Source organism: Durotheca rogersii (genome assembly GCF_024521655.1).
Source record: "Durotheca rogersii strain YMJ 92031201 chromosome Unknown GGS23scaffold_5, whole genome shotgun sequence".
Classification (NCBI taxonomy): domain Eukaryota; kingdom Fungi; phylum Ascomycota; class Sordariomycetes; order Xylariales; family Xylariaceae; genus Durotheca; species Durotheca rogersii.
Genome location: NW_026251236.1, coordinates 1268750 through 1291866, shown reverse-complemented (window position 1 = coordinate 1291866; position 23117 = coordinate 1268750). Strand labels below are relative to the sequence as shown.

Here is a 23117-nt window from a genome sequence, read left to right as displayed (position 1 = left end):
CGTCTCTATGATGGGCCCTGATAGCTAGATAAAGGAGAAGATGGTCCAGTGTGTACGCGGTAGAGAACGGGATACGCAAAATCCACATCGGTAGCGTCCGGGCGACCGAGGAAGCGCTGCAGGGATATAAAATAGTAGCTTCAGGCCGATCGAGGAAATGTGCTAATCAGATGGGATTGACAACGCTACTCGCGCAGGGTCTTTGCATGGGTTGGCTAAGAGATTTCCCAAGCCCTGCACGGGTTCTGCATAGGCAAACGAGATCTAACAGAGGCACGTAAAGTACGTTTAGTACCCTACACGCCGTCCCTCCACGGACATCGGCATACTATACAACGCCGCAGCAGTATTACAGAGTGCCAATGGGAGGCCCAACTCGAGCTCCTTTCGCTTTTAAAGGCGTTTGGATGATGACGGGACGCCCAACGGCGTGGATAGGTACGTGGTGGTTATTGGTGACCCGGCCCGGACCTCCGCGCCTCTCCTAACGATGCATGTGCAGTAGGTGTTATTATACATACCTACATAGGCAACAGGTTCCTACATGTTTACATATGTACGCCTATCACGTCCACGCCTGATTCCTCGGATATGCGGGATCGTCTTGGATCCACTGGCAGGCCGCGTACTGCAAGGGAACAAGGGACAGCGGCCATCTGATCAACAGCAAGTGAAGTCGAAGGTCGGAATGCGCTCATTTGTTGCCGCTAGCCGGGTTTGGGCCCCGCAGCGAGATTTGTGGTTTCGCCAAGGACGTCGCCCAGGAAGAAGAGGCTCGTAATCATTAAACTGCAGTGGCTCGAGCGCGGAGGACGTACGCATCCAGCTAGAGGAGCGGCCTCCCTATCTCAAAGAGCTCAGAGCTTTTCTCTTGGCACCATCTTCCCTACCGTGGGGCCGACGGCTGGTTTCCTCCATCTAGAGTCGTGTACTCATAGATGATAGGCAGGCAGGTCGGTATATAGGAAATCTAGGCAAGGAAACGAAGAGTTTCTGGTAGCATCCTGGAAGCGTTACGGAGCTTGGCTCTCTGCGCACTGTCCACGGAAAATACGGCAGTTATACACATTTTGCAGATAGAGAAGCAGGTAGTTAACTACCTCCTCCTAACCATACGCACAAGTCAAGCGGGGGTCGTCAATCCTACCTTAGCTGCAGTGCTGCGTAGGGTAGATGGCAAGCGAGAAGAGGTTCAAGGGACTGGCAGATATACGTATGTATGTATGTATGTATGTATGTATGTATGTATGTATGTATGTATGTATATGTTTCAAAGGACAGTGAAGCGGGTTACAGAGCAGCGAAGCTGAGAAGAAAACGAATATTTCAAGAACGGCTATGCTGGATCTTAATGTTTCTCATAATGGACCACGCATAATCAACTAACCTTGCCAATAGAAATTGACGTAAACATACCATTCGATTGCATGTTTCCGTACCTACATCGCATGCTTCACCCCTGGTCCATGCTTCTCGGTGCTTAACAAAAGGAATAATTATGATCGTGCATGCTGGAAACGGCCCGCCAGCAGCATCGCAGGTATCTTGCCTGAGGACGTGCTGTGGTCGCGTCTATAGTGACGCCTCCCGGACTACCATTCAGGCGCCGTAAGATTTCTCTCTTTTATATATATATATAAATATTTTATACATAAGGCTTACTCGCGCGCGCGTCGCTGATTAATAGATGGGTTTGTCGTTATCGTGTGAGAATCATGCTATGCTGGCGACTGCCTCGGAAACAAATATCATCAGCTCACGAAATCTGTGCCAGGGTGCTTCCTTTGATATGTCATATTGTTTACCACGCCTCAGCAGGCGTGCGCTACGTAGTAGGGCCCCCCAGGCGCATTTTACACGTGGATGGAATGCCTGCGTCGTAAGGAGAGAGAGAGAGGCTTAGATGGGGTTGCGATCGATCTGGGGAGGCCTGCATCGGTTCGTAGGGTTTCCAGCCGGAAATAGTCTCTTCCCTACGGTAATTGTTCTCATCGTGCCGCAACATGGGGGTGCTAGGGGCGACGACACTATTTTGAACACTTCTTAGAACATTAGCTGCTGCAGGTTACAGTATATATATATATTACCTAAGGCATGTTCTGGAAGCCTGGTGCCTAGTATCATGGTATCAGGTGAGCGTGGGATTCCCCCATAGTACGGCTTGTCTCAGAAGACCGAAAGTACAGAAGCGCTTGGTAGAGAGTCAACGGCCTGACACCATGACACCATTCCAGGGGGGGGGACCTACAAGTCCCCAAGTAGCAGGTTTAGTCGCGGGATGACGTTTTGGGGTCCCTAAAATACGATCGGGGCATGGATGCGGACCTGGCTAATCCCGTCTCGCTATCGTGTCCGCCCAAAGAGGCAGGACTGCCGGCGGTCAGATCGACGGATGGGGATCGAGGACATCGGACGAAGCTACCTACTGAGCAAGCAGAGGGAGTCTTGTTTTACAGAAGGTGTGCGGTGCGTGCAACAAAAGAGAGAGAGAGGGAGAGATCAAAGAGAGACAGAGAGAATTCGCTACATAGAGAGATGAATAAATAACAACTAAAAAGGTCTGATAACTATCTGCGCAACCAAAGCACGCTGTCTACTGGCGCCGGCTGGGTGAGGTGCGGCGGTCAGCCAGCTAGCCCGCGACAGCGGACAAGACAGAGGGGAACGAAGCCATCATGGCTGTCGTTGTCGCCGCCGCCCCCGTCGGAGGGCACCGAACAGCCAACACCAAGGACGAAACCAGAGACCCAATGAGACAACGCCCTTTTACAATCACAACACCAACACCGACACCGACACGCTTCCGTAGGAGAGAGAGAGGCGGGAATGCGATGTTGTCGAACGAGCGCCTCCAGGCCCGCGAAACGCGGCTAGTCTTGCCTCCCCTCCTCAATTTCCTAACGAGGCGAAGAGCCCGCCCCCGTCGCCTGGTGCACCCGAACGATTCGATAAACAATAGCTTCGCTAGCTTCTCGCGATCGCATAGGAGGAGAAAAAAAAAACCACACCATGTGGGCCGATGGGCCAATTTACCGCCTCTTCTTTTTTCGGGTCGACTTACCTACGACCCTTCGCGGAGACGACCAGGGGGAACGGGGGCCCGCTCGCCAACTCCCCGCTCGACGAGAGAATCCGGCAGGTCGACGGGGTGCATCCCTCATCCATCCCCCTGGGCCCTGGTGGCTGAGGGTGATTCGATGAAACGGATACGCTCAATATACTACGTGCACCTTCGCACGCCTTCATAACTTCTTAGCCTGCCCACACCCCCTTTAGGAGGCACAGTTGTTGCTATCGTGATGGAGAATTATGAAAGGGGGTCTTGGGTTCATTTACACGAGAACCTGGTGCCTTCGCGAAGATTGCTATATTACTACCCGTCGTCAGCACATCTTTTCCTATCGTAGACAGTGCGCCATGAATCACGACAGCAAGTTGTAAATGCCTAGCATTTGACCCTAATTTCTAACCCTCGTCCATCTTTTGGTAATTTGTCTTATTTTGCAGTACTGTATTTTTTATTTTGTTTTCCCGGGTTTTCCCAGCTTTCCCTCTTTTTGCCAAACCCCGCGAGCGAGCATATAGGTAATCTTCAATGTGCGCGCTCGAGAGCTCTCGCCTTTGGAGAGCGGCCCTGCTCGCCGCTCCACTGTTTTCTCGTGATGTCTTCGGGCAGACCCAAAGCCAAGCCACGGCCACGACCACGGCCACGATCACGACCAGCCCGCCCGCCGCCAAGATCACCGCCGACCCCTTTGAAGGATGGCAGATCTCGGGAGGCATGAGTAAGTCCTTCTGTCTCTCTCTCTCGTTCGCCCCCGCGACGCCGCAGCTAACGGAGAGATCGCCAGCAATACCGGTGTCATGCCCCAACGGCGAGGTATTCGTCACGTCGGCCAACTTCGCGGCCTGCTGCCCGTCGGCGTCCTCGTTGCCGGCCCAGTGCACCTTTGCTACGGCCTGCGAGGGCAACGCCGTCGCGTTTAAGGACGGCGAGACTTCCAACTGGTAATGCCCCCCGCCCCGCCCTCCTCTCCTTTTCCCCTATCCCTCTCTGCGAGTTGTCCTCTGGCCTGGGTGTTAACGTAGCGGAACGCTCCAGTGGCCCGCTGCAATGCCGCACGCGGAAGATCTACCAGAGTCTCCAGAAGAACGCGCCGGTCCTCACGGAGCCGCTGTGCCTGAGCAGGACGGACCCGAGCACGCTGTTCCGGGAGGTGCCGATGACGGCGGGGCTCGTGCTGCCGCTCGCGGTTGTCGACGAGTTCGCGGTGGCGGCCGCGACGACCAACGCGCCCGTCATGTTCACGATCCTCGACACCAAAGACTCGCCCACGGCGGTGGGGGCCGCGCCCGCCAGCAGCACCGCCACCGTTGCCGCCAGCGACCCCGCGCCGCCGAACTTCGCGCCCGCCGTCGTCGGCTCTATCCTCGGCACTATCGCCGTCATCGGCCTCGTCTTCCTCGCCTTCTGGTTCGGCCGCCGCCGCGGCAACGGTGGCGGTGCCGGCGGCGGCAAGTACCAGCGCCGCAACTCGTACGACAGCCTCGAGGCCCTCAAGGTCAAGCCCGAGAGCCCCTTCGCCCGCGAGAACCGCTACGATCCCCGCGCGCTCCCGAAGCCGAGAACGCCGATCGAGCTCACGCCGTCGCGCATGCTGCGCTTCCCCGAAGACCGGTTCGACGAGAAGGAGATGTACCCGGGCCCGTCCCGGCTGGGTGATTCGGCGATGGAACGGTGATAATGGGCGAGATCTCCAGGTGGGAATTTGACATGTTTAGCAAGCGTTGCATCCGGTCCTTGGTTTGGGTAGTATTCATGCATATCGGCGTTCCAGGGAATTTGGCTTGGCTTCAATTCGACCCTATATATATTTGTTTACCTATGTCAGGTAGTTATGTCTTTATTGCCCACCAATGCATTCACCAGCATTATCGCAAGTTTCCTCAGCACCTTCTGATTTCTGGTATCTTTGTGTATTTCCTATTTTCCTCGCGTGGTGCGAGAGACACCTTCGATGCTGGAAGTCTACTAAACGCCTGCTCTGTCTCAGTCAAGTCATCCGCCTGCTCACCCATACGCACGCACTCTCTCACATCCTCATCGTCGTTCTTCCACTCTCATGCTCGGCCTCTCACTCAACCATTCACACATCCACCCACTCACACCCTCTTCCATTCTACCCTTCTCTAGGCGATATTTCGGATCTGCCCCAGACCTAGCTAAATAGCCAGTTGAACCATTTGGAAAACGCATTTCTACCGAGGTGGATTAGGAACATGACGATATACCGGCTAAACGCAAAACGTACCTGGGTGGCGCAGGGACATATTTATTGTGGTAGTCCTCGACAGCAGCTACGTCCTTATACAGATCCACGTCTTGCGGTTTATGAAACGAGGTCTTGTGAATCAGCTTCCAGCCGATGAAGAGGGCCGGGCAGACGCCAATCATGGTGTACCTTATATATATAGTCAGTGGTTATCCGATACGGGAAGAAGTCTACACCCACGAAAAGAGGAATGTCGGGACGTTCCATCGGCCCGGTAAGAATACAGTGTAGCCGCCTACAAATGTCATGACGAAGGTCGCCGATAAGGCATAGTAGGCCGCGTACGGTTGGAAGAACCCCTTGTACGGCAGCGTATCGCGACTAATACCCTGCGCTTTGAGTGCCCGGTGGAAGCAGATGTACGTCACGCACATTGAGGAGAAGTTAATGAGCTGCGACGCGGTCACCAAGCTGACGAACCAGCTCAGCACGACGGCTGCGTTCTCGCTCACTTGCAAGAAGGCCAATAAGGAGATCAATAAGACCAAAAACACGCAGTAGATGGGGACACCTTTTTTGGTGCATTTTGTGAGGAATCGGGGTGCTTTGCCCTCGAGAGCTAGCCCGTAGAGCGAACGAGATGCGCAGTACACGTAACTATTACCAGCAGAGAAGGCGGCAGTAAGGACCATAGCGTTGACGATGTGTGGCAGGACGGGGATTCCCAACCGATTCATCGCGACCACGTAGGGGGACGCTGCTGCGCCGGGCTTGGACTCGTTAAATGCCTGAGTCATCTCGAGGTCGTTGTACGGAACCAAGATGCCCACGCATAAAGACCCGAGCATGAAGAACGTCGTAAGCCGGTAGAAGACCGCATTGAAGGCCCTGGGCATGACCGCGCGGGGATTCTCAGCCTCGCCGGCAGCCATCGCAACGTAATCCGGGCCGGCGATGGTGAAGGAGGCCTGGATCAGGCACTGCATGAAACCCTGGAAGCGACCAAGGGTCCCGGTGGTGTAAAATTCAGCGAACGAGCCGGGTTCGTACCAGTACCGGAAGCCGAATCGGTCACCCAGCGGGTTCCCACCCAGCATGACGACGAAGGTAAATAGAATCAGCCCGACGATTAGCAAGACCTTGCCCAGCGCGGCCCAAAACTCGGACTCGCCGTACCACTTGACGGCCAAGACATTGATGAGACCATACAGGACGAGAACGATAGCAATGATAGCACCAGCGGGGACGAAATCGCTCCAGAAGTGGATGATGACATTGCACGCCGTAATCTCGAACGGTACGAGGGCGGCTTCGAAGACGAAGAAGTTCCATCCCGCGGCGAAGCCGAAGGCCTCGTCTACGTAGCGGCCGGCGAAGCGGATAAAAGGTGACGAGATGGGTAGATACGTCACCATCTCGGCGAGAGACATTGTCACTGCCAGGATGACGGTACACCAGAGCGAGAAGGCGATGAAGAGGCTGGCCGGGCCGCCCTGGAGCAGAGACCTGCCAATCTGAACGTAAAGCGCCGTGCCGATCGTACCACCGATGCCGATCAATTGTATGTGCCGGGCCTTGAGCTTGCGGTGCGTGCCATCGCCTTCGCCGACGGTCGTGAGCGACTCGACCTGGCTGTCCTGTCGGCCGAGTGCGTTCTTTTCCGAGCCTGGGGCATCGTTCTTCCCCCTGTAGACGGGAGGCGAGGCAGCCGACTTGTCGATGTCGGGTGTCGCCATGCGGAAACGGATCGCTCGGGGCGGACGTGATCGATTCAGGTGGCAGGGAACGAGCTGCCAATGGCTGTGCTGAGACCGAAAATGCCTTTGAGTAATAGAGAAAAGAACTCGGCCACGAAGTCCATAGGCGACGATGGCTGTGGAACGGTATGGCTTTCTGCGATAGCAGTGAGACAGTTTTTTTATTGGACTGTGGCCAGGATCAACCAGCCGGAGAGGCGAGATACACACGTGGTGAAACAGAACACACACTCTGCCCGAGGATGCCCAGAACAGATTCTTTCTCTTGCCCGACGCGTCCTTTTAAAAGCGCAAGTCTGGGGCTCCCTGAAGACAATATGTGCCAAGTCTATTCCGGAGCCTTGGTACTCATCCTGGGGAAGTCGACTGGAGAAGTCGTGCAAGATGTCGCAGGGGCTCGATCCGCAATCCTGAGTGGACAGCCCGTCTACGGCAACAAGTGATCGGCAACCAACCATCGGTGACAGGTCGTATGGGATGCATGTGAGGAGTGCGTCGCTTTCTGTTGATGGATGCCCGCCCCTGCTGCCTCGAGCTGTAGCTTCTTTCGGAGGTTATAACCTGGGTGGACGACGTGGGTCGGCCTTAACAGGAGCTTTAGATCCATCTTCGCCGAATGCAGCAAGGGTGAGCACCCATTTCGACGCCACCGGGCCCATTGCCGACGTAACGTAGCGTGAGTGGATGGCAATACTCATAGGTAATTATATAGGTAATTGTAGCCGACTGACCGTTGTAAGACACGCGTGGCGAGTAAGACGTGGACGTGGGGTTCCTGCAAGAAACAATGGCATTTTTCTTATCGTCGGTTGCGCCGAGCAACCGGCAAGGCGTTGGGAGTTGGGTAATCTACTACGTGGTAGGCAGATAGGCGGTCCTATCTACCTTTACTGAGAGAAAACCATATTAACTGCTGCGTAGTACTTGGTCGAAGGATGTTGCCAAGTAGGAGAAGTCAGTCGAGAAGCGCCGTGGGAAGGATTAAATCAAGGCTGCAGCGCTCTTCCGTAGAATTTATCCTCGTCGACCTCGGTAACAGTCGAAGCTAGGTCATCTTGGCGTTCAAGTCTGGCAGGGGCTCAGTGCTAGATAACCAGCGTCATCCCAGTATGCGATACGGATGAGGGAAAGCCTAAAGACGCCGTCCAACCCCGAATCTGACATGCCGATTTAGGCACTTAATGGCTGCGTGCTGTAGGCGATGAGAAGACTAGCTCAAGCCTATCCGCGAGAACGCCGCGTAGGGCGGCGCTGATTGTTGCAGCGAACTCCGCCGATTGGAACATGACCCCTAACTCTTGACTTGTGAACCAGCTTGCCCGGTCCATCTATCGAGACACGGATTAGCACAATTTCCGATCCAAGGGCCCTTAAGGTAGGGAATGCGTCGTAGGATTTCTCGTTCATTTCTACCATGCTGCTGTTGCGGCCTTGTTCTGAACATCTCGTAAAGAGGAGATGAGGGTAGGTCCTCGGGTTCGACTGTTGCTTACATTTCCGGATCCTAGAAGAGTGCACTGGCCGTCTATGATTGTGAGCTTAAGATGAGACTGCACCGGCTCTTCAGCTATGTTCTTTGATAGGTGCGAAGGGTTCGGGCGAAAATAGGAGACTTGTAAGGACCCGAGCCGCGGTGGCTGGGCTTCGATGTCGGTGGGGGGTTCCGCATAAGAGCGGGAGCCAAGACTCGCGAGGTGCTTGTTTCGTGCTTCACACGCTCGGTACTTCCCAACGAGAGACCGAATGCAAAATGAGGTTGTTGTTCCAGCTGTGACAATTTGTTCTAGGAGCATCAGTCTCTTGCTTGTCACGATACTAACATCGACGCCACGCTCTAACGCATCGAGGAGGCTATGAATCACTACCCTAGACGTTAGGTTGGGTGTCTGCAGATAGATGGTCTCCTTCGCCATGTCCAGGAGCTGCAGCGTGGCGTGGTTAAGGGGGGTCGGCGGTGGGGATGGAGACTCGTGCCACGGCAGGAGGTTGAATCGGGGGTTACGATGGTGAGAAGATGGCAATATCACAGTCGGAGTCGCCGCCCCAGGCAAAGCCGTAGTGACGCTGGCAGGACTATCAGGCAACGCCACCTCAAACCTGTCCAAACTTGTAGAGGTCGCAGGCGGGAGATCAGAATAGACTGGATTGAAAAGTTGACTCTCAAGATCCCTATCCCATACCTGTCGGTAGAACGTGATCAAGCCGTCCACCGCGTCGCCAGTGAACTCGACGCACCCTTCTAGCCATGCTTCCCAGCTGACATTGCAGCTAGGGAGCCACGCCCTCCGACGGTCGACGATGAGAAATTTAGGGTGCATCACGCTGAAAGGCAAGAAGAACAGGGTCTTAATGCGTAGGTCGATCAGGCCGGCCTCTAGGACCTCCTGACTCGGCAAGCCCAACTGCTTTGGCCACGTCGAAGGGGGATAGATATAGCCATCGCGAGACGACGTATGGAACAACTTCTGAAACAGAGATCTCGACGAGAAGCAGATGCGTATCCTGAGAGGTTGCAGCATATCCGCATCAGATCCCGATGCTTGGGCTTGGCGGGCGCGTTCGCAGCGCTCTTTAGCGAGCGCTTCCAAGGCCTCCTTCAACACGACCAAAGTAGGCGACGGGGCCCAGAAGCAAGTGACGAGGATGACTTCGTGCTTGGCTCTGAGCATGGCGGGAATCAATGCTCGCGTGTAGACAGACGCCCCGGTTCCCAGCCGGAAAGAGTGTGGCGCACTGCTACAGATTAGAGACTCGGGGTTAGACAGATAGTAGTCTGGAAATTCATCGTGCAACGTCGAAGCGCGTTCGGCGAAGTTGCTCGTCCAGGTCTCCCTAAAGCGAGAGAGCGAAGCGACAGGCATGATTATCCTGTCTCGCGGTAGTAGCTTGAGCTCGGTGGTAGGGATATCAATTTGGCACAATATGGGGATAGGGAAGAAGATAGATATGGCCAACAAATTAAAAAAGGGATGATGTCCGAAGAGCGAATGCGATGGAGGGGAGATAGGGTTGAACCGCAGGATGAGCCTCAGTTGATCCGGGTCGCTGATTGAAACAGCGACAATGGCATCAATGGGGGGAATCTAAATAACGGTGTGTATGAGAGGAGAAACGAGGCTATGCATATAACGGTATATATTTCGCTTCACGTAATCGAAACCGTACTACCTTAGGTACCTAGGTACACAACGTCGTCTCACATGGAACCTCTTTTGCTAGATACATCTCACCTCTCGCTGTCCGCTGGTGAACAACGATGCCGATTTTCTTCTCCTTAGCACGCTGAATGCATCACTAAACGTTCGCCAGAGTATCGCGAGCGCTACGTTGACGTGGCAATGTAGTCAGCTATCCCTTTCGAGCGCCGTACCGGCTAAAGAAACCCATCGACGCGTGTCGCGAACGGCTAGCATCTAGCATACATCGGACCCCTGACCCGCGAGCCAAACACCCGAAACATACGCGCCCCCGTATATACAGTATATCGAATTCGTAACTACTGCCTAGATGCACGCTCCTCCTACGCGAACCCGCGCCGCGACGGGCTGATAGATACTGGGTAGTAGAACAATTCCTTGGGGTCGAGCTTTGCCTTAAGGCGCTGCAGCCGAGCGAGATTCTTCCCCCAGTACATGTGCTGCGCCGTCGTCCGGTTCAGGTTCGTGTCCGGGTAGTTGAAATACATGCCCCAGTCGTCCCGGGCCAGCGGAGCCGTCGTGGTTGCTGCCCATTTGTCGGCGAATTCGAAGGCGGCCTGGGGTTCAGTGCCCGTCGTGATGTAGAACTGGAGGATGTACAGCTTGTCGCGATGTGCGTACGACGAAAGCGTCGGGTCGGCTTTCCACACCGCTGAGTTCTTGCCTCCGTGCAGATCCAGCTGGATGTACCACCGCGTCGTCTCGTTCTTGGCCACGTCGAACCAGTAGTCTACGAAATTCTTCGCAGCGGTCCCGCCAAGGCCTTTCAGCTCTAGACTCGTGCCGTAGAATTCCTCTTGCTGCGTCGAGGTGAGTCCGACTGCGTTCGCTATCCCGTCAGGCGTGGTTGGCTTACCTTTTGTGTGTAGGGGTATGTTTGGTTGAGCGTCATAGTAGCAAAATGCTCCAGACTCTTGATCCAGCCAGTCGTCTGAGCCTGCGAGATCCTGCCTCCAGTCTTGTTCAACAGAGGCGCAAGGGCAGCTTCAAGGCCTTCTCTGCTTCCGTGGTAAGCGCCTTCGAGCTGAGTGAACTGACGGGTAGCAAAGAGTCGCATGTTCAACTCTGCCGGCATAGTATTCAAGGCATAGTCTTCAAGCGCCTCCAAAGCTGCGACCGACGTGTTCTTCCTTAACGGTAAACTCGCTACGAACCATGTGAGGTTTGCAGGCGGTTCAAACGTCTTGAGTTCGTAGCTCGTGACGATGCCAAAATTCGATCCCGCCCCGAGCAGACCCCAGAAGAGATCCTTGTTCTCCGTTGCCGACGTGTGGACGAGCGTTCCGTTTGCCAATAGCACATTGGCCCCCACTACCCAGTCTAACGCCAATCCATGAGTGTGGGAGCTCATACCGAAACCACCGTGCAATACATGGCCGGAAATGCCAACACTGCTATCATTAGCCATCTTCTCGCACACAGCATGGATTTAACTGACCCGGGGCAAGTTCCGTGGGAGATGGCACGGTTTCCTTGAGCGAACAGCTCCGCGGCTAGATGACCCAGCCTGGTTCCTGACTCTGCAGTTGCGATATTTGTCTCGGTGTCTAGCTTGACCGAATTCATGCGGTCTAGCTGGATGACGAGATGGCCGTCCTCCCCTCCGAGACCTAGGGATGCATAGCTATGTCCACCACATTTCGCACTGACCTTGTATCCCAGCTTCGCACCACATGCTATGGCGCCCTGGATCTGGCCTACCGTAGTCGGTACGGCAATTGCTGCGGGTCGAAAGGCCAACCGCTTGTTGAACGGTGTGACATCGCGGTTATAGTCGTCCGAGCCGACCTCGTCCAATCTGGAAGAGCTCGAAAGACAATCTTCTAGAGCAGCTTGCCTATCAAGGACGAACCCCTGAGCCAGACTAGCCACCAGTCCAAAGCAATACGCCGCTGTTAGATGCATCTTGCGAGCGGCTGGAGATGATGCTCGTACTGGAGATGCCACCAACCAAGCTTAGCACAAGTGTCTGGTCAGGCTCCTCGAGATTCTTATACTTTCGACTCGGCCAGTCCCGTCTATAGACGCCTGAGACGCTCGAACCATTGGTCGAACGACCACGTACTGTTATCATGGACAATCATATATCTTCAGACGATATGAAGCGTGCGGTCGAGGACGATGTAGACCGAAGTGGTCCGATGCTTAATATCGAACATCCTTGGCCCTCGGATTCGGGGGTTGGACTATCGCCATCACGAACGATGCCGGAGATTGACCGACCAAATGCTGTCAGAGGGGTGTGAAGACGCTAGAATTTGGGTTGACGAGTATGGTATGCCATGTAAGGCATCAGCGGGAGCAGCTTGCTGTCGATCTTCTCGGCTTATCACGCCCTAGCCCGTCGGTGCCGCGGTGTCGTATACAGCCTATACACCAAGACCATGCTCATTGCATCGCGCACCGCGCCTAATCAAGCACGTCGGCTCGCGCTTGCGCTAAAATTTCGGATCCCTCCACGCCAATAGATAGGGGGTTAACTCACGGCCAGAGGTCGGACACCAATAATGCACATATGAATTCATTTCCTGCCGCCGCGCCCTCACAAAATCGCGCACCTTGCTACCCTCTTGGTAGGTCTGCCGGCTGTCGGATGCCCCTAAACGCTGGACGGGCGCCTGAATCTGGGGGACATGGGCTGGAAGGCTCTCCTAACTGCAACTCGTTCGGTTTAGGTCTTCGCAAATTGAGTCAACATATGATCCTCCGGAGCGTCATGCGCCATATTACCAAGTACCCAGGAGAACGGCTTACACGGCGCTAATTGCCGGCGCTCCGGCTGGGAATACACGCGCGGTCATCGACAGAAGATCCCGGTGGAACCATCTGCACCTTGACGTGCAACGGTTCATCGGGAATATATGAAGAAAATTTCCCTGGTCACGGGCCTAGCGTTGTCTAAGTAGGACTATATACCGTCCACCAAGATGAATCTAATTCGAGATTATCTCTGCGTATGACGAGCTCCACCGAGGGTTAAAAGACCATAGCCAGGCGAGCTATCAGTTGCTGTACTTTGTGTCTAGCCGTCAGGACGCAGGACCGCGCCTCCGGCATCATCGCCGGTGTGGTGGGGGTCTGCGTCTCTACGTCTGGGGTATATCGTCTTACCCAGATCGAAGCAAAGTACTCTCTACTCAGTAAGTCCCCGTCATGACCTCGCCTTGACGGGATGGGGGGAAATATTGAAGTGAAGCATCAATTAGCCTCAACCCTTGCCGAGCGGAATTCCTCCTGTCCGGAACGTGGCACAATCGGGAAGATCTCCCGGTATATTGCCCTTTGCGCGCACGCGGAGTCAATGTCTCCCTCGTTTCGACCCAGCCAGTAATCTTTTCGCGACAACCTGCCCCAGATTTTCAGAGTAGTATGATCCTGCTCGTTGAGGCTGGGAAATCGGAAATGACACCCCTCACCGTTGCAGGCTCATTGATCGCGATGTAACTTAGCCGCCTCAAAGGTGAACACGTTCGCAATATCGCCCAAGTTTCTGTCCTCTAATTTTGTCTTTCCATGTCCTCTATCCTATCTCTCACTATCTCTCAGCGTTGTCGCTTAACTTCTGCTCAAAGTGTCGCGCGCGATGACATCCTTCAAGACGTTATTTCTGGCGACGCTGGGTGTGGCACCTGATGTACTCGGGGCGAATTTACTCGCGTCTCACTACACCGGAAGAATCTACTCGCTTTCCTTCACGGATGGCGGCAATGGCGCCACATTGACCTCCGCGTCATCCACGTCGGGATGCGGGTCATTACCTGCGTGGCTACACGTGGACGGCGGGTCAGTTTACTGCGTCGATGAAGACTGGAATGGGAGCGGTATCCTTGCGTCGTACTCTGTTGGCTCTGACGGCTCCCTGAGGCAAACCGGGCAAGCCGTCACCGCGGGCGCCAGCGTCCACGGCACGCCATATGGGGGCGAGGACGGTCACGGATTCATAGCCACGGTCGAATAGTACGAGATAACACACCCACCCTCCGTCTCGAGGTCAAGCGCTAAACACTTATCTTAGCGACCCGTCAACCCTCACTACGTATAAACTCCCTCTCGGCGGGAGCTCGACTGTCTTGCAGCAATTCAAGTTCAATATGTCCCAGCCAGGACCTCACGTGCGGCAAAATACGCCTCACCCACACGCCGCTCAGCTTGATCCCACTGGGCGGTACCTTTTAGTGCCGGACCTAGGCGCCGACCTGGTCCGCATCTTCAGCATCGAAGCCTCGACCGGTAGCCTGTCAGCGTGCGAACCAGGCGTCGCGAGCCCGGGAGATGGGCCACGCCACGGTACTTTCTGGGCCCCGCAACCAAACTCCGCCGCAGGGCAGATGCTATACACCGTCAACGAGCTGGGGAACTCGGTTTCGGCTTGGTCGGTGTCCTACCCTGAGGGGGGTTGCCTGACCCTACAGAAGTCTCAGACGCTCTCGACCTACGTCAAAGGCAGTGCGGCGCCCAACGGGGCCAAGGCGGCCGAGGTCCATGTCGCGGGGAACTTGTTGTATGCGGCGAATCGGGCCGACCAGACCTTCGGCGCCCAGAACGACTCGCTCGCCACGTACAGCATCGACCCCGGCTCGGGCGCGATCGCCTGGGTCGAAGCCACCCCGGCCCACGCATGGTTCCCGCGGACGTTCTCGATCAACAAAGCCGGGGACCTGGTCGCCGTCGGCGGCCAGACGAGCAGCAACGTCGCGATCGTCGCGCGCGACCCCGAATCGGGCAGGTTGGGCGACCTGGTGGCGAGCCTGCGAGTCGCTACTCCGGGCCGGCCGCAGCAGGAGGACGGGCTGAGCGCCGTCGTCTGGGTCGAGTAAGGGGCCCTTTGCCTGCGCGACCTAGGGGTTGAGAGTGCTGCGAGGCCGACGGGATCGACACGTCGTCTCCGTGTCTCATGTATATATATGTATGGCCGCCCGGCCGCCATCACGCCACACGCGGAGCTTCGTCCCCTCCGTCTCGGTAAATAGATATAGGTACCGTCTCCCTAGATATATAACCGCCCTGGTGTAAAAGGACTACTAGCCAAGCTGGCCGCCCTTGCGCCCGCCCGTCCGTCCCAATCCACGCCCGAGGGCCCCAGGCCAACTCAGGACTAGGTGCGTTGTCTAAGGAACACGCATCTTCTGCTTCCGCGCGGAGTTATCACGACTGGGAGCGGCTCGGCCCCCCTCCCTCGCCCCCGTCCCTTCCCCCCCCGATGCACAACACGAGCACACGCAAGAGTCACCGCATCCGGGCTCGTCCGACTCGTTCCGTAGGGAGCAGCAAAACACCGCCTGGACTCCCGCCGCGAGATGCGTGGGCCCCCAACATGGATGCAGATTTATTCCCCTCTTTCCTTTTTTTCTCCTCCCGCCTTGCTCTCCGTCCCTGCCTCAGTCCTCACCACACCTCGATCGGCCTCCCCCCCCCCTTCGTTTCGCTCTATCATACCGCATCCCCATGGCAGATCGAGACGTACGAAGGTTACTAGACTGCCGTGCGTGGGGCTACCTATGGGTTGGTGGGTGGCCGGCGTTGCTTGCAGCGCCTACTCATAGGTAATATCCACACATATATATCTCTCCATTTTCACGCTTTTTCCGACGTAGGCCCGCGGACGCACATGCGAAATGTGCAATATCCCGTTAGTGTGTTCGCAAAGAGTGATCGCGTGGCGTATACGGCACGTCCCTTTCGACCGGAATGCTAGCGACGATGTCGTCGAGGACGGTCTGTCTAGCAAAATGGGTCTCCGGCCACTAGCAGGCTGCGGGGTGCTGGAAGTCGAGTATTTATTTTTATTTTCGCTTACCCGCTATTCACGTGAAGCATCGCGAAGCTATCCTGTCTGCCGGTATCAAAAGTAGCGGCCAATTCGTGCTCCGAAGCTCTTTTGAAGAGGGCGGCGCGGGGTGAAGCGAGACAGTTATAAAAAAAAGAGTATTACCAATGCCAGCCCCATTAACCAGACCTGACCGTGACCATGACCGTAACCCTGGGAATAAGTAGCAATCCCTCTCTGTTTCTCGTAACTCCGCAGTCGTCGAATCGCCCCCGCGTTCAACATCTATCTATACCCTCTTCCCTCCTACCCCCTTGAGCCGGGTTAGACGGTACCGCTGATGCTGAGCTCGCGGATCTCCTGGAGGACCTGCTCAACGCGCGAGTCCAGGTGTCCCTGCGCGTACTGATCCCTAGTGTCGGCGTCGAGGTACTGCTGGACCTGGGCCATGCGGCTGTAGGCCTCGGCGCAGAAGCGCAGCTGGATCTTGACGAGGGCCTCGAAGCTCGGGTCGAGGTAGGGCACGCGCAGGTCGATCAGCTGGGGCAACTCCGACGACAGCTGCTCGTTGAGCTGTTCGTAGGCCGCCCGCGCGATCTCCATCTCCTTCTCGGTGCGCGGCAGCTTCGTCACGTCCTTGTCCGGCTTATCCGCCAGCTTCTTCACCTTGGCCCGCAGCGCGTCGTAGTCGAGCAGCTTGTGGCCCCGCTTCTTGATGCCTGGATTCCGTGTCAGTAGAGCCGCTGCTGCCGCCTAGCCCTTTAAAAGGGGTCGGGGCGGGTAGCGGGGCGAGGGGGGACGCCCGGGGTTCTTCGTACATTCGTTGACGTCGGGGAAGTATGCGCAGAACCTGGTGATGGGCTCTAGCACCGTGGTACTAAGGGTACGATTAGTTCCCCATCCGCGGCGCGGTAGGTGCACAGCTAGAATTGTCCTACCGGTACGGGCCGTCCAGGGCTTTTATCGTCTCGGAGTCCAGGTCCTCGACGGCCTGCTTGTAGCTCCTGCTGACACCGTCGTTCGCGCCGGCATCTCCGTAGAAGGCATCGATCGTCTCGGCAATGCGCATCTGCGACGCGGTCATAGCTGGAACGGCGGTAAGCGGATTGCGAAGGGCAGCGAAAGCCCGGCGACGCGCTCGCATCGTGGTGCTCTCTCCCGTCGGCACATTCTCTCACCTCGTATCGAGTCTAGGTAGCCTCTCGCTTCCTTCTGGAGGCGCAAGGAGGCGGCCTCCATGGTGCGAAACCGCCTCTCCTCCACTTCGTAATCGCGGTCGTTCGTCTTCTCGACGTGGCCGGTCTTCATCATGACCTGCGTCGTAGCGCGGTTGACATTCTTCTTGAAGCCTGGATTTGCGCTCGGGGGTCAGCAAAGGGTCGACGGCAGCATGGACGGGCGAGCTTCGGCGCATACCTGCCCACGACATCTCGGCGACTTCGCGTTCTATCCCGCTCTCTCTCTGCTGCTAGTCGGTGGATTGTATCGAGTGGCGGAGACGGGCAGGTAGAATATGATCTCGCCGGCTCGAGGCAGGTAAGGTGCGACAGAAGGGTCGCGGCAGGCGTTTCGATGTCGTGGAGTTGGAGAGATGGAGGCGGGGGGAGAGCGTGCGGCGTGTATTCGATGTGTGTTTCTGGTAGGTAGGAATTGGCTAGCTGGTTTGGATGGATGGATGCGTTGAGGATGGATGGATGGATGGGTGCGTGGAGGGACGAGCGGACGGGTTCATGGGCGATGGAGAACGGACTCAGCCACATTCTGACAAAACCGGGGGAGTGCGTTACGTCACCCACAACCCACCTGCGCCACGGACCACTGAGACAAAGTACCTAGCGTGTACTTTGGATACCACACATTTATCAGGCCCCAACGTACCTCTTACATACTAGACCAAGAACAGGTGCCTCTTTATTCCACCCAATTGATATTCCCGGGCAAAGGAGGTAGGTACCGAGTACCATATTATACGCCTCCCATCCACGTCCGTCTCCAGCCGCAATGTACCCATCTGTAGCCCGTAGGAACGCAGTCTGTGGCTGAGTCTAACTGCCCTTTTTTAGGCGGTTTTTTATTTTATTTTTTTTAATACTCAATCCTCACTTTTATCGCCCGCGGTGATCTTCTTTTCCGGGGAGGGAATAACTGGCTGTAGTCGAGCGGCAGCAAGATCAATCTTTCGTCTCCTCCCTGCATTGCCCGCCCTTCATATTCGGCCCCCTTTCATGTTCGCCCCCCCTGCTCCTCCTTTTTCTTCTTCTCCCCGCGACATCGCCAGCCGAAGAATGCGAGTAGCCGCCTAGCATGTCCTATCTCATCCTACTTCTCAGTCTAGGCAATCCGGCACCTCTCCGTAACAGTCTCCACTCGGCTGGCCATCACGCCCTCGATTCCTTACAGAGGGTCATCACTCCGCACCAGCCTCCGTTTAGCCTGCAGATATATGGGAGGAAAGCGTGCCAGGTCTCCGTAGGGGTTAAATATATCTTGGCGCAGAGCCCCATGCTGATGAACGTCTCTGGTCCCTGGGTTAATCGGACGAGGATGGACGTGATGGCCAAGCTCCGCCTGAAGGCCGATGAGCTCGCTGTGGTAGTGGTGCACGACGACCTCGAGGAAGAATTGGGTCACGTCAGGATGCGCGACTGGGACGCAAGCGCTCGAGGCCACAACGGCGTGAAAAGCGTTCTCGGGACTATAAGACCTGAGGACTCCCCCCAGCACGGAGCGCGGATATCCATCGGAATCGGCCGACCCGAAGAGAGGGACAAGAACTCGGTCGCGCACTACGTGCTAAAAGACATGACCCAAGGCCAGAGAACCGCGCTCGAAAACACCGGGTCCAAGGTGCTGGACTGCTTGCTCAGTCTGGAGGAGAAATGGGAAAGGGGAGCATGAGAGAAGAGTTGGCGACAGCACGATAATTGTCACCTCTCAAAACCAAGAGTCCTCGCTACGGACGGTGTATGATTACCTACCTATATCCAGAATACGATTGCCTACCTACCTCTTGCAATCGAAGTGTGGATCTGCACCGTCATCTGCCACGTTAGTATGCAGGCATAGGAACCTGCCGATAGGCAGTGCGTGATTGTGTCGCGAGTTGTGAAGCCAGAACCTAGACGCCTATATTGTCGCATTTGCACAGGTAGGTAAACTTATCTAGGTGGGCCGCCCCCTTCTCCCGCTATTATTAGGTACACACCCCGAATTCAGTGCCGTAGGGCTCTCTAGTAGAGCAAGATAGTAAGACCAAGCTTGGCTCTCCCACCACGACTCATAATCCAACTTGGCCATAGCCGATGTGGGTAGGGAGGCAAGAGAGACGTGGACCCACTATACCCGGGGTTGCGCCGATTGGTCAGCATGAATACGCTCACATTCGTGGGAGATATCAACTCCACACGTATACATACAATATAGGCCTGTATTTCGGACAGGAACCCATGTAGGACCACAAGGTAACGTAGGGGAGTTGTCACGGGGAAAAAGCCCATATACCTACGTATGCTTACAAGGTGACCAACCAACCAACCGGGGGGGAGGGGGGGGTTGTAGGCGTGTTATTACCTACGGATTGTTACGAGAAACTGGAAATGTAGCTCTCTTTGTAGCTACCTATCGAGAGGCTAGAGGTCAAGACCCTAACTGCAGGCGCCCACGCTGACTCCAGTTCGTGCCTGGTCGCTCTGATACGTGTACATTTTGCCGCGATAGTGTTACTACCCATCTAACCCGGAGGTCAGTTGCGGAAGGAGTCGTTATACCTAGGTGGTTGAAATAATCGTAGTTCCTATCGCGGTTCTTAAAGCACGCCGCGCTCGAAGAGCTACCTCCTACCTGGTAGGAATACTAGGTACTTTGCTTGTACCTACTTACCTCCTCACCGACGCGTAGAACCTTCCCCTTCTCTCCCCTCCCCTTCTCTCCCCTCCCCTTCTCTCCCCTCCCCTTCTCTCCCCTCCCCTTCTCTCCCCTCCCCTTCTCTCCCCTCCCCTTTCATCCCTGCCCCCTTTGAAAAGATCTATCTCGCCAGTCGAGTCACCTTAAGCTTTGCTACGTGTCCACGTTATGATGTAACTTCCAGCCCAAGTTTATTAACTCAGCCGTCGCTCGGTCGCGAAGAGTCATAGGCCATGAGCCATGCAGATATTAATCCCCCAGCTTGCTCGGCTTCTCGCCGCTTTCTTCCCTTTCTTCTTCATGTTACAAGCTACACATTCCTCCACTACTCGAAAATTTCCCTTCCTTCAACGCTCAAGACACTATCTAAACCAGTATCCCATAGGCACTGTCACCCTCTACATCATTGGTACTTCTCTCGCTCGCCCGCCCCGTCATTACCGGCTTTCTCTTATACGCCTCTTAGCTGTTTCACCTGTACAACATCGTGTCCGTTACTGAACTACGCCCCCGATACCGACTGCCAACATACTGCAAGTCGTCATGGCATCCAACCACGGGCAGACAAACACGATGTCGGGGCCCAGCACCCTTTCTTTCGGCCAGGCCGTCTCCTCCGCCCGGACAAGGGCCGCGTCAACCTCTAATATGCCTGCAGCCAACCATTGGCGCCGAGATCTCCGCGGGTTGTTCCTTGCGATGCTGAATCTTCGCCGTGCCAACTTCCGGAATGACATCCAATGGTGGATGATCGGTGCCGCAGCAGGACATGTCGTCAGCATCCCGGCGGCGAAACTTCAAGTTGTTTTCAACTGCACCAACCTTGCCACTAGATTCCTCAGGGCCCGTGGCGACATTGTCTGGTTGCAGGAGCTGGAATACGCTAGGATCTTTATGCGGGGCGTCGAATATATCGAACAACTGCTACGCGCCGTATCCCGCATCCTGAAATATGAAAATAGAGCCATCGCATCCACCACTTCCAACGAGCGCCAACTTCCGAGGATGCAGCGCACGACTCTCTGCCGGCCACACCCGTATCCCGCGCTTCAATCTCATACGCATGGGTATAAGCTGAAAACCTACCCGAAGGGTGTAAAAAGGGAAGGGATATATAAAATAAAAACGGGAATGAAAGGGAGACTGTTGCGTACAACCTAGACGCCCCCATTCTACGACTTGCGGATGTAGGCTTATAATACCAACGGCTGATTCTGTACGTGACAGATACCTATTATAGGGGAGCTGGGAGTTCACTACTAAGCAGAGCCTATTACGCGGTAAAAGCATAGGGTCCTTAGTGCATTACAATTAACTTGTCGAAGCACCGTAGATATCAATGACTGATTGATTGATTGATTTGTGTACTTAAGCACCGTGGACATAAGCTCTATGGCCCCCGGAAGAGGAGCCCTGATAGTATGCTAGTAAGTCCTTACTTTATTGTGACAGGATAGACGAAAGAGCGCGTATACACTCAATACGTAGGTATAGCTCAGCCAGCTATGGATAGTCCCAGTCTCAAAGTCACTAAGCGGCCCAGCTCAGTGGATCCATCAGCCCGTACACCATTCTCGTCCGCGTCCCGCAGCAACCTGTCAATGTACTCTCCGGCAGCCGAAAGGCGAAGAATGTGTGCGATGGCACGATGCACTGCTAGAAGTCGAGGCGAAGGAGGGTCTATCGTCCGGTCACTCGTGAGGTAGAGTGTGCGGGTGACAGGAAGTTCTAGCATCTGATCGACAGGTGGGGGAAGAAAGGATCTGATCCGATAGGTATGTGGAGGCTGGTCCGGAACGGGCTCGAAGTAGACCCGGAAGTCGCCGAATTGCCCATGGAGAGCTTGGGTAAGAGTGATGGCGTTGGTCGACCGGTCAATATTAGCGCCTTCGATTAAATGCGTTACGCCATCATCAAACATGTTGAGGACCGCGAGCGCGGCTCGTTTAGAAGCGTTCTGTATATGGTTTAACCAAGGAAAAAATCATATCAGAGGGCAGCATACCAGTTGAGAGCCTGCGCTGGCGTGTGTCAGGGAGTGCGGAAGTATATGGGCTACTTCTAGGACATCGGATGGGCTTGACACTAGCAAAACGCCATCGTCATCTTCAGCATTGTGGCCGTCACGGTCCCAACGAGTGATCATTTCCTGAAGATCAAATCGTCGCGATATTACACAGCGGTGGCGGTCACGCAAAAGGCAAGCACGCCGCAGATTGGCTACCCGGGAAGCCGTGCCAGGAAAGGCTTGCGTTTCTCCATCTCCCTGTGCTCCCTGGATCGCGGAATAGATGGTCGGGGAGGGCTGCGGTGTCTTCTTGGAGGAAGCTTTCACTGAGAGAAATTAGCAGCCATTACGGCAGAAGGCTGTGGATAATGAATAGGGGTTGGTTTACGCGGCAGAAAGAAGTTGTCTAGAAGATAGTCTGCGAAGTCAAAGAATTTCGGGCCGAGTTGTTCGAGGTCGTCGTCTTCAACCTCGTCTGTCGAAAGCTCCAGGGCCTCAATGAAGGCCCGCAAGACGTTGTCTTTAGATGTCTCGGACATCGCATATTCAAATGTATAGCGGATAAGCCGGGAACGATTATAAGGGTTCTTGTTGCTGTAGTTATGGGCAGTGTCGAAGTGCTCGACGATACTGTAGAACCTGTTCCTAGCTTTGACGCGCTGATCTGTCTCGAGGGGTGCCTTTGTAGAAAAATCGATGATGCCCTGGAGGGACGACCGGTGGCGGAGGTGGGGAGCAGCCATTGAGTCAACCTTGGGAACGGAGGTGCCAAGAGTAGCAGAAGTTGAAACTGGGACGCCTGATCATACCCGGAGGGTATTTATGATGTAGCACCTTATCAAATTGTGGAGTTTTTCTTATCTATTCGTCTATTGATTGGCTCTGTCAATTCGTGTGCTGATTGGCTCTTTTAGACCTAACCCCTTTTGCCGCATAAAAACACACTGTGCGGAATTAATATTTACCTATGCGCACCTCCTTTTCCTTGGCCTTCAGAGAAGTGCACCTACCTAATATGTTTTTGCCCATACACAGCAAAAACGTAACGGAGAAGCGCAGAGTGCAGCAAAGTGCTCCGACGTATATCAGCTAGTAATCACGTCCAATTCTAAGGGGGCGAGAGTTACGTAAGACAGCTCATCTTTATGGGTCGCTCGGAGCCCACAACTTCCAGTCTCAAAGGCTTCGATGCCGCGTCGGCATTATTTTATA

At 55.1% G+C, this 23117-nt stretch overlaps 9 protein-coding genes across 9 annotated transcripts; 4 read left to right on the top strand and 5 right to left on the bottom strand.

The window, feature by feature from the left end:
* The first annotated feature begins 3422 nt into the window (after positions 1 to 3422).
* On the top strand, positions 3423 to 4830 carry GGS23DRAFT_420186 (uncharacterized protein). The gene is made up of 2 exons (XM_051513749.1): positions 3423 to 4008; positions 4103 to 4830. The coding sequence occupies exons 1-2, from the start codon at positions 3596 to 3598 to the stop codon at positions 4740 to 4742; spliced, it is 1053 nt and encodes a 350-aa protein (XP_051374000.1). The 5' UTR covers positions 3423 to 3595; the 3' UTR covers positions 4743 to 4830.
* A 141-nt stretch (positions 4831 to 4971) lies between these two features.
* Positions 4972 to 7100, bottom strand: GGS23DRAFT_420153 (amino acid permease/ SLC12A domain-containing protein). Its single transcript, XM_051513748.1, has 3 exons — positions 5514 to 7100; positions 5313 to 5462; positions 4972 to 5259 (listed from the first exon to the last, which is right to left on the bottom strand). The coding sequence occupies exons 1-3, from the start codon at positions 7007 to 7009 to the stop codon at positions 5220 to 5222; spliced, it is 1686 nt and encodes a 561-aa protein (XP_051373999.1). The 5' UTR covers positions 7010 to 7100; the 3' UTR covers positions 4972 to 5219.
* Positions 7101 to 8066: 966 nt separating this feature from the next.
* On the bottom strand, positions 8067 to 10092 carry GGS23DRAFT_420138 (phospholipase D/nuclease). Its single transcript, XM_051513747.1, has 2 exons — positions 8524 to 10092; positions 8067 to 8358 (listed from the first exon to the last, which is right to left on the bottom strand). The coding sequence occupies exons 1-2, from the start codon at positions 9889 to 9891 to the stop codon at positions 8209 to 8211; spliced, it is 1518 nt and encodes a 505-aa protein (XP_051373998.1). The 5' UTR covers positions 9892 to 10092; the 3' UTR covers positions 8067 to 8208.
* Positions 10093 to 10429: 337 nt separating this feature from the next.
* GGS23DRAFT_420107 (putative glucooligosaccharide oxidase) lies at positions 10430 to 12437 on the bottom strand. The gene is made up of 3 exons (XM_051513746.1): positions 11666 to 12437; positions 11084 to 11618; positions 10430 to 11027 (listed from the first exon to the last, which is right to left on the bottom strand). Exons 1-3 carry the CDS (start codon positions 12130 to 12132, stop codon positions 10551 to 10553), a joined length of 1479 nt encoding a protein of 492 aa, XP_051373997.1. The 5' UTR covers positions 12133 to 12437; the 3' UTR covers positions 10430 to 10550.
* Positions 12438 to 13434: 997 nt separating this feature from the next.
* GGS23DRAFT_420086 (putative isomerase YbhE) lies at positions 13435 to 15236 on the top strand. Its single transcript, XM_051513745.1, has 2 exons — positions 13435 to 14184; positions 14243 to 15236. The coding sequence occupies exons 1-2, from the start codon at positions 13811 to 13813 to the stop codon at positions 15042 to 15044; spliced, it is 1176 nt and encodes a 391-aa protein (XP_051373996.1). The 5' UTR covers positions 13435 to 13810; the 3' UTR covers positions 15045 to 15236.
* Positions 15237 to 16318: 1082 nt separating this feature from the next.
* On the bottom strand, positions 16319 to 17423 carry GGS23DRAFT_603893 (BAR domain-containing protein; the record flags this gene model as incomplete). The annotated part of the gene is made up of 5 exons (XM_051519531.1): positions 16319 to 16713; positions 16813 to 16871; positions 16933 to 17080; positions 17173 to 17343; positions 17411 to 17423. 5 exons carry the CDS (start codon positions 17421 to 17423, stop codon positions 16319 to 16321), a joined length of 786 nt encoding a protein of 261 aa, XP_051373995.1.
* A 617-nt stretch (positions 17424 to 18040) lies between these two features.
* GGS23DRAFT_558549 (peptidyl-tRNA hydrolase) lies at positions 18041 to 19112 on the top strand. Its single transcript, XM_051515763.1, has one exon. It carries the CDS (start codon positions 18299 to 18301, stop codon positions 18890 to 18892), a length of 594 nt encoding a protein of 197 aa, XP_051373994.1. The 5' UTR covers positions 18041 to 18298; the 3' UTR covers positions 18893 to 19112.
* Positions 19113 to 19940: 828 nt separating this feature from the next.
* On the top strand, positions 19941 to 21230 carry GGS23DRAFT_558548 (uncharacterized protein). The gene is made up of 2 exons (XM_051515762.1): positions 19941 to 20306; positions 20364 to 21230. Exon 2 carries the CDS (start codon positions 20441 to 20443, stop codon positions 21056 to 21058), a length of 618 nt encoding a protein of 205 aa, XP_051373993.1. The 5' UTR covers positions 19941 to 20306; positions 20364 to 20440; the 3' UTR covers positions 21059 to 21230.
* On the bottom strand, positions 21231 to 22754 carry GGS23DRAFT_558544 (uncharacterized protein). The gene is made up of 3 exons (XM_051515761.1): positions 22294 to 22754; positions 21903 to 22231; positions 21231 to 21854 (listed from the first exon to the last, which is right to left on the bottom strand). The coding sequence occupies exons 1-3, from the start codon at positions 22646 to 22648 to the stop codon at positions 21393 to 21395; spliced, it is 1146 nt and encodes a 381-aa protein (XP_051373992.1). The 5' UTR covers positions 22649 to 22754; the 3' UTR covers positions 21231 to 21392.
* Positions 22755 to 23117: the final 363 nt, after the last annotated feature.

Bases quoted from the DNA above. Each gene is read 5' to 3' on its own strand.
- GGS23DRAFT_420186 (XM_051513749.1), top strand. From the start codon at position 3,596: ATGTGCGCGCTCGAGAGCTCTCGCCTTTGGAGAGCGGCCCTGCTCGCC. The intron at 4,009-4,102 runs GTAATGCCCCCC...GGAACGCTCCAG, and splicing joins GACGGCGAGACTTCCAACTG to TGGCCCGCTGCAATGCCGCA.
- GGS23DRAFT_420153 (XM_051513748.1), bottom strand. From the start codon at position 7,009: ATGGCGACACCCGACATCGACAAGTCGGCTGCCTCGCCTCCCGTCTAC. The intron at 5,463-5,513 runs GTGGGTGTAGAC...TATATATATAAG, and splicing joins GTCCCGACATTCCTCTTTTC to GTACACCATGATTGGCGTCT. The intron at 5,260-5,312 runs GTACGTTTTGCG...CCACCTCGGTAG, and splicing joins TATGTCCCTGCGCCACCCAG to AAATGCGTTTTCCAAATGGT.
- GGS23DRAFT_420138 (XM_051513747.1), bottom strand. From the start codon at position 9,891: ATGCCTGTCGCTTCGCTCTCTCGCTTTAGGGAGACCTGGACGAGCAAC. The intron at 8,359-8,523 runs GTAAGCAACAGT...GTGTCTCGATAG, and splicing joins CTCTTCTAGGATCCGGAAAT to ATGGACCGGGCAAGCTGGTT.
- GGS23DRAFT_420107 (XM_051513746.1), bottom strand. From the start codon at position 12,132: ATGCATCTAACAGCGGCGTATTGCTTTGGACTGGTGGCTAGTCTGGCT. The intron at 11,619-11,665 runs GTCAGTTAAATC...TAATGATAGCAG, and splicing joins TCCCACGGAACTTGCCCCGG to TGTTGGCATTTCCGGCCATG. The intron at 11,028-11,083 runs GTAAGCCAACCA...ACCTCGACGCAG, and splicing joins CATACCCCTACACACAAAAG to CAAGAGGAATTCTACGGCAC.
- GGS23DRAFT_420086 (XM_051513745.1), top strand. From the start codon at position 13,811: ATGACATCCTTCAAGACGTTATTTCTGGCGACGCTGGGTGTGGCACCT. The intron at 14,185-14,242 runs GTACGAGATAAC...CACTTATCTTAG, and splicing joins TTCATAGCCACGGTCGAATA to CGACCCGTCAACCCTCACTA.
- GGS23DRAFT_558549 (XM_051515763.1), top strand. From the start codon at position 18,299: ATGTCCTATCTCATCCTACTTCTCAGTCTAGGCAATCCGGCACCTCTC.
- GGS23DRAFT_558548 (XM_051515762.1), top strand. From the start codon at position 20,441: ATGGCATCCAACCACGGGCAGACAAACACGATGTCGGGGCCCAGCACC.
- GGS23DRAFT_558544 (XM_051515761.1), bottom strand. From the start codon at position 22,648: ATGGCTGCTCCCCACCTCCGCCACCGGTCGTCCCTCCAGGGCATCATC. The intron at 22,232-22,293 runs GTAAACCAACCC...AATTTCTCTCAG, and splicing joins AGACAACTTCTTTCTGCCGC to TGAAAGCTTCCTCCAAGAAG. The intron at 21,855-21,902 runs GTATGCTGCCCT...AACCATATACAG, and splicing joins CCAGCGCAGGCTCTCAACTG to AACGCTTCTAAACGAGCCGC.